General features: G+C 43.5%; 1 protein-coding gene across 1 annotated transcript in view; it reads left to right on the forward strand.

Moving 5' to 3' along the window:
- LOC139404880 (AF4/FMR2 family member 3-like) overlaps nt 1-10,499 on the forward strand; it is a 40,115-nt gene extending 29,616 nt beyond the window's left edge. The window contains exons 10-18 of the mRNA XM_071147415.1: nt 1,928-2,631; nt 2,827-3,087; nt 3,270-3,333; nt 3,580-3,716; nt 3,832-3,903; nt 7,864-7,957; nt 8,295-8,344; nt 8,473-8,666; nt 9,051-10,499. Coding sequence (XP_071003516.1) covers nt 1,928-2,631; nt 2,827-3,087; nt 3,270-3,333; nt 3,580-3,716; nt 3,832-3,903; nt 7,864-7,957; nt 8,295-8,344; nt 8,473-8,666; nt 9,051-9,172 — 1,698 coding nt within the window. The 3' untranslated portion in view covers nt 9,173-10,499. The remainder of the gene's footprint in view (nt 1-1,927; nt 2,632-2,826; nt 3,088-3,269; nt 3,334-3,579; nt 3,717-3,831; nt 3,904-7,863; nt 7,958-8,294; nt 8,345-8,472; nt 8,667-9,050) is intronic.
- The last annotated feature ends 706 nt before the right edge of the window (nt 10,500-11,205 follow it).

Below are 11,205 nucleotides of genomic sequence, written 5' to 3' on the forward strand. Positions count from 1 at the left end.
GTGTCCATCACTGTTGTTTTAGAACTATAGTAGCCTGGTGTCGATCACTGTTGCTTTAGAACAATAGTTGCCTGGTGTCCATCACTGTTGTTTTAGAACTATAGTAGCCTGGTGTCCATCACTGTTGCTTTAGAACTATAGTAGCCTGGTGTCCATCACTGTTGCTTTAGAACAATAGTAGCCTGGTGTCCATCACTGTTGCTTTAGAACTATAGTAGCCTGGTGTCCATCACTGTTGCTTTAGAACAATAGTAGCCTGGTGTCCATCACTGTTGCTTTAGAACAATAGTAGCCTGGTGTCCATCACTGTTGTTTTAGAACTATAGTAGCCTGGTGTCCATCACTGTTGCTTTAGAACTATAGTAGCCTGGTGTCCATCACTGTTGCTTTAGAACTATAGTAGCCTGGTGTCCATCACTGTTGTTTTAGAACAATAGTAGCCTGGTGTCCATCACTGTTGCTTTAGAACTATAGTAGCCTGGTGTCCATCACTGTTGTTTTAGAACTATAGTAGCCTGGTGTCCATCACTGTTGCTTTAGAACTATAGTAGCCTGGTGTCCATCACTGTTGCTTTAGAACTATAGTAGCCTGGTGTCCATCACTGTTGCTTTAGAACTATAGTAGCCTGGTGTCCATCACTGTTGCTTTAGAACTATAGTAGCCTGGTGTCCATCACTGTTGCTTTAGAACTATAGTAGCCTGGTGTCCATCACTGTTGCTTTAGAACTATAGTAGCCTGGTGTCCATCACTGTTGCTTTAGAACTATAGTAGCCTGGTGTCCATCACTGTTGCTTTAGAACTATAGTAGCCTGGTGTCCATCACTGTTGTTTTAGAACTATAGTAGCCTGGTGTCCATCACTGTTGTTTTAGAACTATAGTAGCCTGGTGTCCATCACTGTTGCTTTAGAACTATAGTAGCCTGGTGTCCATCACTGTTGTTTTAGAACTATAGTAGCCTGGTGTCCATCACTGTTGCTTTAGAACTATAGTAGCCTGGTGTCCATCACTGTTGCTTTAGAACTATAGTAGCCTGGTGTCCATCACTGTTGCTTTAGAACTATAGTGGCCTGGTGTCCATCACTGTTGCTTTAGAACTATAGTGGCCTGGTGTCCATCACTGTTGCTTTAGAACAATAGTAGCCTGGTGTCCATCACTGTTGCTTTAGAACAATAGTAGCCTGGTGTCCATCACTGTTGCTTTAGAACTATAGTAGCCTGGTGTCCATCACTGTTGTTTTAGAACTATAGTAGCCTGGTGTCCATCACTGTTGCTTTAGAACTATAGTAGCCTGGTGTCCATCACTGTTGCTTTAGAACAATAGTAGCCTGGTGTCCATCACTGTTGCTTTAGAACTATAGTAGCCTGGTGTCCATCACTGTTGTTTTAGAACTATAGTAGCCTGGTGTCCATCACTGTTGCTTTAGAACTATAGTAGCCTGATGTCCATCACTGTTGTTTTAGAACTATAGTAGCCTGGTGTCCATCACTGTTGTTTTAGAACTATAGTAGCCTGGTGTCCATCACTGTTGCTTTAGAACTATAGTAGCCTGGTGTCCATCACTGTTGCTTTAGAACTATAGTAGCCTGGTGTCCATCACTGTTGCTTTAGAACTATAGTAGCCTGGTGTCCATCACTGTTGCTTTAGAACTATAGTAGCCTGGTGTCCATCACTGTTGCTTTAGAACTATAGTAGCCTGGTGTCCATCACTGTTGCTTTAGAACTATAGTAGCCTGGTGTCCATCACTGTTGCTTTAGAACTATAGTGGCCTGGTGTCCATCACTGTTGCTTTAGAACTATAGTAGCCTGGTGTCCATCACTGTTGCTTTAGAACTATAGTAGCCTGGTGTCCATCACTGTTGCTTTAGAACTATAGTGGCCTGGTGTCCGTTGTTCAACTATAATGCTTGTGTTTCTTCCTAGTCAGAGAATGGAATCCAGCACCACAGAGAGAGTAAGCGGAGTAACTCCCACACCAACGGCCCCTCAGCCCACACAGAGTCTACAGCTAACAGAGAGAGTAAGCGGAGTAACTCCCACACCAACGGCCCCTCAGCCCACACAGAGTCTACAGCTAACAGAGAGAGTAAGCGGAGTAACTCCCACTCCAACGGCCCCTCAGCCCACACAGAGTCTACAGCTAACAGAGAGAGTAAGCAGAGTAACTCAGCCCACACAGAGTCTACAGCTAACAGAGAAAGTAAGCGGAGTAACTCCCACACCAACGGCCCCTCAGCCCACACAGAGTCTACAGCTAACAGAGAGAGTAAGCGGAGTAACTCCCACTCCAACGGCCCCTCAGCCAACACAGAGTCTACCGCTAACAGAGAGAGTAAGCGGAGTAAGTCCCAAACCAACGGCCCCTCAGCCCACACAGAGTCTACAGCTAACAGAGAGAGTAAGCGGAGTAACTCCCACTCCAACGGCCCCTCAGCCCACACAGAGTCTACAGCTAACAGAGAGAGTAAGCGGAGTAACTCCCACTCCAACGGCCCCTCAGCCCACACAGAGTCTACAGCTAACAGAGAGAGTAAGCGGAGTAACTCCCACTCCAACGACCCCTCAGCCCACACAGAGTCTACAGCTAACAGATGTCTAGACCCCCACACAGATGCCAGACACAACAGGTGAGACTGGAACGCACACTCTCATACACATTCTCATACACACTTATACACACTCTCATAAACACTTATACACACTCTCATAAACACTTATACACACTCTCATAAACACTTATACCCACTCATACATAAAACAGGCATACAGACTGTAAAAAGTACTGACTGTGTCTTTGGGTGGGGGGGTGTATGTGTGAGCAGGTTCTTGGAGGACTACCTAGACAGTAAGAGGCCACTGTCCCCCCTGTCCCCTCTCTCTGACACCCCGGACCCCACTAAGCCTCCCATCAAAACACAGCCCCCAGTGCAGCACTACACAAACAGTGAGGTGCCCAGGACCCATGCTAAGATGGAGGTGGAGTGCGTAGGTGTGTCAGGGAAGCCCCCGCACATGTGTGAATCCTGGGGACCTCCTTTACAACGGGCAGGGAGCCAGAGAGGAACTGTACTCAACCATGAACCGTGAGTGACTGAAATTAGACCCCTTTTGGTCCTCATGACCACATTCTACAGCCCACCATATACCACCAGAAGCAGTCTGTAGCTGTCACACAGTAACATGTGTCTGACATTTACTATTCTCTCTCTCTCTCTCTCTCTCTCTCTCTCTCTCTCTCTCTCTCTCTCTCTCCATCCCTATCTAGCCCACACCATGCTGAGTACTACATGCATGAGGCCAAGAGAATGAAGCACCGTGCAGATGCCATGGTAAGACTGGGTTAGGACTGGGTTAGGACTGGGTCAGGACCAGAGGGACTGTTCTAACACTGAAATAGGACCGTTACAAATGTTTTAAAGATGTCTAGGACAATTAGTACAACTTTACAGCTGGTTTAAAATAAGGACCCTGTCATGAAATTACTTGATTAAGTGGCTAGAGAGAGCTCTCATCTCTCCCAATCTTTTTTATCTCACATATCACTTGCAAAATGTCTCTCACTGTCTCTGTCTCAGGTGGATAAGCTGGGGAAGGCAGTGAACTATGTGGATGCTGCTCTCTCCTTCATGGAGTGTGGCAAAGCTATGGAGGAGGGACCACTGGAGGACAAGTCACCCTATACCATGTACACAGAGACGGTAGAGCTCATCAGGTGAGACACACACACACACACACACACACACACACACACACACACACACATGTGCACACACACAAACACGCACATACATACACCCACTTTAACAGTGATCCTCTGGGGTTGTCAGGTATGCCATGAGGCTGAAGAACCACTCTGGTCCTGGGGCCAGACAGGAAGACAAACAGTTGGCCGTACTGTGGTAAGTGTGTCACTAGCAACAGTCGTCTAAATGTATAAAAGGTCAAAAGTACAGTTCTGATCAATATACAGTAACATCTGCATAATGGAAGAATATTGGCTGAATTATAGAACATAAACCATTATTTAATAAGATCCCGAAAATCTATGGCATCTTAAGTATTCAATTTAGTGTTAACTATATAAGGTCTATTTATGTGTTTTAGAAATAACAAAATGACATGAAATTAGGCCTATACTCTATGCAACCAGCATCTTTCTAGGCCTCTACCACACCCCACAATCTTCCATAGCTTTCCCCATGGCTTTCACTCATATTCCTGATTTGTTTTTGTCAAATCTGCTTGCATATTCAACATTAGGTCGAGACTGTATTTAAGAAAAGGACCTAACCTAAACGCCCTGCTCTATAATTTTTTTATGCAAAAATGGTTTAGTTGGTTATTCATTTTCCAGAGCGGATTCCCTTGTGGTCGAGTTAGCCTACTTTTCTTTCTTGTGATATAAGTATTATGTCTGTGCGTTTCGTCCCTGTCCAAGTGTCAGTGCAGTAAATCCTGGTCCAAGCATCAGCGTGGAAATAGATTCCGATCAAAACCCTGTACTATTGTTGACATTTTGAAGGGGACTGGCGTGTGTGTGAGCGGACATAGTGCACGTTGGCACAATCATAAAATCTACAGCAAATCTACAAGCAAGTGTTCAAATGTGCATTGCTTTCTTTCTAAATAAATCAATCCACCAACAACCCGGACAACGCTGGGCCAATTGTGCGCCACCCCATGGGTCTCCCAGTCGCGGCTGGCTGCGACAGAGCCTGGACTCAAACCAGGATTTCTACTGGCAGAGCTAGCACTGCGATGCAGTGCCTTAGACCACTGCGCCACACTAGAGGCCCCAGATTGCCCGTTTAACATATTGTGATTTGGCCCAAGTGATTCTGTTGCAATTTGTCTGTTTTTGCACATCAAAGCTTAGAGATGGCACTCTGTGTTATGTATTGTTTTGGTTTAGCGGGCATCATCACCTTTGCTTAAAAGGCAAATGTGAGAGTACAGAAATACTGCTGTAAATATACACATTTCTGAGAATATGGCAACCATGTCCTGGCCTATGTTTCTATCAGAAGCAACACTACCCCTGGCCTATGTTTCTATCAGAAGCAACACTACCCCTAGCCTATGTTTCTATCAGAAGCAACACTACCCCTGGCCTATGTTTCTATCAGAAGCAACACTACCCCTAGCCTATGTTTCTATCAGAAGCAACACTACCCCTGGCCTATGTTTCTATCAGAAGCAACATGACCCCTAGCCTATGTTTCTATCAGAAGCAACACTACCTCTGGCCTATGTTTCTATCAGAAGCAACACTACCCCTGTGTTTCTATCAGAAGCAACACTACCCCTGGCCTATGTTTCTATCAGAAGCAACACTACCCCTGGCCTATGTTTCTATCAGAAGCAACATGACCCCTGGCCTATGTTTCTATCAGAAGCAACACTACACCTGGCCTATGTTTCTATCAGAAGCAACATGACCCCTAGCCTATGTTTCTATCAGAAGCAACACTACCCCTGGGCTATGTTTCTATCAGAAGCAACACTACCCCTGGCCTATGTTTCGACCACATATTAGCAATGTTACAGCTAGACGAGAGTTGATGTGATTCAAATCTGGGCATGTTTGTTCTACATGGTTCTGTATGTGTGGGTGTGAATTCCATAAAGACAATAGAGTTCTCTTTGAGATGCTCAGCTATGTAGAATTCTACCGATTCAAAAATAGAAACTAATTTCTATTAGATAAAATATATGTGTTGTAACCGTGGCCAAATAATTACATTAACATACTGTATATTGCTAAGAGTGTGAGAGTCGGGTTACTTTCCTATCAGGACTCAAACCCAAGCCACCAGCACCAATGACAAGCACCCTAACCACTGTCCCAATAAGGTATAGCGCTAGAGCAGGGTTCCCCAATTTGGCACACAGGTGGTTTAATTTGGCCCCCCAAGTTTTCTGAGAAAAAAAACAATCACGTTTTATTTTGGGGAATTTTCATTGTTGGACGTAAGACTATATAAACACCAGGATATCAGCTCCAAGTGATTTTACATTAAGAAATCTGTTAAAATATTCCCACGCATAGTAGAGAAACAAATGTAAGATCGGTTTGACATGATTATGTTTAAGTCAAATATTATCTCTGTTTGGGCTTCTTGCAGTCAATTTGCCATCTACAAAATATTTGTAATTATGTTCCGACCCCTCCCATCTGCTCAAAAAAAAATCCTCCCGTGGCTGAATCTAGTTGATGATCACTGCTCTAGGACATGTGCTTATTGGGGCAGTATAGTTTAGGCCCTGTCCAAAATAAACCCTAACCCCTCCTCCCTAGGCACTTGTTCAGATCTAAAACAACTGGATATGTGGAAGCAATAGGATGAATGCACTTTGAAGTAAATATCAGCTCTGGTAAGAGTACACTCAAGAAAATATTTGGTTGATCCCAGTGATTGAGGAGTGTCATTAAACCAGGTTAATATGCCCCACCAATATTAGACTGTACAGAAAGCCCTTGAAATAAGTAAATCAACTCCATGATAGAATAGTCAAATCAAATATTAACTCCAACAGTGTAGCAGGAAAATCTGAATGCTGTGAACCAAGAGGTTGTGAGTTCAAATCCAACCTGAGGACATGTTGGATAATAATTACTGTATACATGCACAATGTCATCAAGTGTGTCGAACATGTAAGGTGAAGCACTGTGTACGAGAATCCCTAAACTTGCCAACAGACTAAAAGAGCTGTGATTGGATCAGTGGTTCTTCAGTCAAGGTCTTGATATGCTTGGCAACCGTAACAAGCTGTCATGAAAATTGTTTTGGGGGGAGAATGTTTCTTTGGGACCATCAGGTGACGTCCTTTTATTTACTTGAACTTTATTTAAGTCAGTTAAGATTTTTTATTTATTTACAATGACGGCCTACCCCGGCCAAACCCGGACGTTGTTGGGCCAATTGTGCGCCGCCCAATCACGGCCTGATGTGATGCAGCCTGGATTGGAACCAGGTACTGCAGTGACGCCTCTTGCACCGAGATGCAGTGTCTAAAAGCAATGCGCCAGTCGGGAGCCATGACAACTTGCAACATCTCATGAAACGTGTCTAGAACATTAATATCTTACATTCTGACAACATGGCAACTATGTTCTGTGTATGTTTGGTGGAACATTGATGGAATATTGTCCTAACCCTCAGAGAACTGGACACATGTAAAGTCACATAAAGCGCTTCTAGAACAATAAGTTAGCCCTAAATATTTCTAAAACTAAAAGTATTGTATTTGGAACAAAACACTCACTAAAACCTAAACCTCGACTAAATCTTGTAATAAATAATGTGGAAATTGAGCAAGTTGAGATGACTAAACTGCTTGGAGTAACACTAGATTGTAAACTGTCATGGTCAAAACATATCGATGCAGTAGTAGCTAAGGTGGGGAGAAGTCTGTCTATAATAAAGCGATGCTCTGCCTTCTTAACAACACTATCAACAATGCAGGTCCTACAGGCCCTAGTTTTGTCACACCTGGACTACTGTTCAGTCGTGTGGTCAAGTGCCACAAAAAATAACTTAGGAAAATTGCAATTGGCTCAGAACAGGGCAGCACGGCTGGCCCTTGGATATATACGGAGAGCTACACAGGAAACATTACAAAAACGTTTTCTCTCCCTACAATTGTTAGCTGAGTAGTGAGGTACTGCTCCGTGTCAGCTGTCGTAGGCAGCCTTGCTGTATGGAGAAGAAGGTGCTTTCTGTATCCGTAAGTGTCTGGATATCTGTGTCCATTGAATATTTGACTCCTTCTCAACTGTAATGGGATTTGTGGACTCAAATAAGGTATTTGAAATGTGTGTTTGTGTGTGGCTGTGTGTGTGTGTGTGTGTTCCCTAGTTTCCGGTGCCTTGCTCTCCTGTACTGGCAGATGTTTCGTCTGAAGAAGGACCAAGCCATGAAGTACTCCAAAGCTCTACTGGAGTACTTTAAGGTACAAACCTCATCCTCACCCGTATCCTCTCCCTCACCCTAACCCTGAAGTACTCCAAAGCTCTAGTGGACTACTTTAAGGTACAAACCTCATCCTCACCCTTATCCTCTCCCTCACCCTAACCCTGAAATACTCCAAAGCTCTAGTGGACTACTTTAAGGTACAAGCCTCATCCTCACCCTTATCCTCACCCTAACCCTGAAATACTCCAAAGCTCTAGTGGACTACTTCAAGGTACAAACCTCACCAGCACCAACATTTGGTGTGATACAATTAAACGCAGATGTATTCGAATTAAATTGGATAGATTGTAAACATGCGTTTTATTTCGTTCCAGAGTTCTCCCAAAGTGCCTACTACACCCCCCATCTGGAGCGGCTCAGGAAAGTAAGGAAGTCTCTCCCTCTCTTATTTCCTCCCTCTAAATCTCTGCAATGTATTTGTGAATGTGTATATAGTATTAGGTTGATTTGATTCGCCCCAGTGAAGCATCATTGTGGTGTTCTCATCCACAGGGGCACAGGGGGGCCTCCCTCCTCTCTCTCCCCCAGCCCCTCAGCCCTCCCCCTGGGCAGCTCCCCCTCTTCCCTCATCAACATTCCCCTGCGTATCCACCAGATGGCAGCAAACCACCTGAACATCACCAACAATGTCCTATACAGCTATGAGTACTGGGAGCTAGCAGAAAGCCTGGTCAGAGACAACAATGGTGAGAGAGACTAACCCATTATTAGGCAATGTGTAGATGGACTGAAATGAAAGTTGTGGCTTTTTGGAGAGAGAGAATGTGAACATTGTTTCAACAGTGTACATAGACATTTAACATGTTATATTATTGTCTATTATTTTTAAACTATTGTGAGTGTAATATTTACTATGAATTTCTGATTGTTTGTTTCATTTTTGTTTATTGTTATTTTCACATGCTTTGGAAAGTTGAGAGCTCAGGTTGTTGATACTAGGTTTCATTGCTTTACTTGATTTTATCTAACTCTCTCCTCTCCCCCTCTCTCTCCCTTCCTCTCTCTCTCTCTCTCTCTCTCTCTCTCTCTCCTTCTCACTCTCTCCCTCTTTCTGTCTCTCCTCTCTCCAGAGTTCTTTAACTACCTGAATACACTGTCAGGGCCATTGACTCTACACAGTAGTATTGCTCATGCAGTCCAGTACACCAGACAGGGTCTGCAGTGGATACGCATCAGTGCCAGCGTGGGCTAGTGGCAGGAGGGAGAGAGGGACACAACCAGTGGGATTATAAGTGGAGGATTCCCCCTGCATTCCACCTCGTCAGGATCAGCGTGGGCTAGTGTCGGGAGGGAGAGAGGGACACAACCAGTGGGATTATAAGTGGAGGATTCCCCCTGCATTCCACGTCGTCAGCATTATTATTATGCTTCAATTCTCAGCATGTACCGTAAATGATGGGTTGGGTTTATACACAGTGGTGACACTTTACCTTGTGCTTTATCTTGATTGGGGGAAGGTGTTGTTATCCCTACAATCAAGCAGAGCGAACTGTCTTGGTATCTCTTTCCTCTTCCTGTTCGGATTGTCAGTGCAGATCTACAAAGTGCCACATGGATTTAAAGCCTTTAAACTTGCTGCTTTGCCAAATGTGCCACATGTGATGATGAAACAAACACAGAAACTGTCTAACAAGGACATTTTAAGAGAAACATGGCTCAGTGCACCAGCGAGGGCTTTATGATTCTTCTACTGTACAAAACATGGACTGTAAAAGATCAAGAGACCTGGACTACATTTCTGAATACAATGCATTTGACCACAGTAAAACTCTAACTAGCCTCTGTTGCAAAAAGTCACTGTGGTAACCAGTGACCATTTCCTCAAAAAGCCCATTCCTGTCCACTGGGCACAGACGCCAGTTCAATGTCTAGTTTTGATTTACGTTTGGTTGAGTTGTCTACTAACGTGAATTCAACGTGAAGAAACAAACATGTGATCATGTTATTGGATTTAGGTTAAAAGTCAGTTGGAAAAAAGACTAAATTCCCTGACGTTGATGACTTTCTCCAATCAGTTTTCCACGTTGATTCAACGTCATCACATTGATTGTTTTTGTTAAAATGACATGGATACAACATTCATTCAACCAGTTTGTGCCCAGTGGGAAGAGACCTGGACTGCATTTCTGGACTACATTTCCCATGAGCCTTTACAGGACGAATGGATTCATCATGGGAAAGGTGAAGTTGGGATTTTGAGTTTTCTTTTGGATTGTCAGACCACTCATCCCAAAGGGTAGATCAAGTTACCGGTAGCTTTGCTTTTTTGTTTAATGACTCCACTATGGGATGGCCTTTTTAAGGACATTTTGAGATACCTTTCACTTTTTTATGTGCACTGTGTGTGTCAGACCATTCATTTTTACAAAAATACCAAAACTAGAGCATTTAGATGTTGGTTTTCTGGCCAGCATTCATGTTCCTGTCTTTGCAAAATTATTATTTATAATATCGTCTAATGTGGTTATCAAAAGTTACATACCAAAATGTGTTTCATAAATGTCTTTTTGATATTGCAATTTGTATTTAGGAGTCTATCCCCTTGTTTATTGAAGTAGAATCTGTACAGTGAGTGTAGAAAACATTAGGAACACCTGCTCTTTCCATGACAGACTGACCAAATCAAATCACATTTTATTGGTCACATACACATGGTTAGCAGATGTTAGTGCAAGTGTAGTAGCAAAATACTTGTGCCTCTAGTTCCGACAATGCAGTAATATCTAACAAATAATCTAACAATTCCAAAACGACCTAATACACACACATCTAAGTAAAGGGATGGAATGAGAATATATCCATATATGGACGAGCGGTATAGGCATAGACCAGCTGAAAGCTAAGATCCCTTATTGATGATTCTTCTTAAATCCACTTCCATCAGTGTAGATGTAGGGGAGGAGACAGGTTAAAGAATGATTTTTAAACCTTGAGACAATTGAGACATGGATTGTGTATGTGCACCATTCAGAGGGTGAATGGGCAAGACAAAAAATGTAAGTGCTTTTAAACAGGATATGGTAGTTGGTGCCAGGCTTTGTGTCAAGAACTGCATCCCTGCTGGGTTTTTCATGCTCAACAGTTTCCCATGTGTATCAAGAATGGTCCACAACCCAATGGACATCCAGCCAACTTGACACAACTGTGAGAAGCATTGGAGTCAACATGGGCCAGCATCCCTGTGGAACGCTTTGGACACCTTGTAGAGTTCCTTCCCTGACGAAT

The sequence above is a fragment of the Oncorhynchus clarkii genome, chromosome 3 (assembly GCF_045791955.1).
Source record: "Oncorhynchus clarkii lewisi isolate Uvic-CL-2024 chromosome 3, UVic_Ocla_1.0, whole genome shotgun sequence".
Lineage (NCBI taxonomy): Eukaryota > Metazoa > Chordata > Actinopteri > Salmoniformes > Salmonidae > Oncorhynchus > Oncorhynchus clarkii.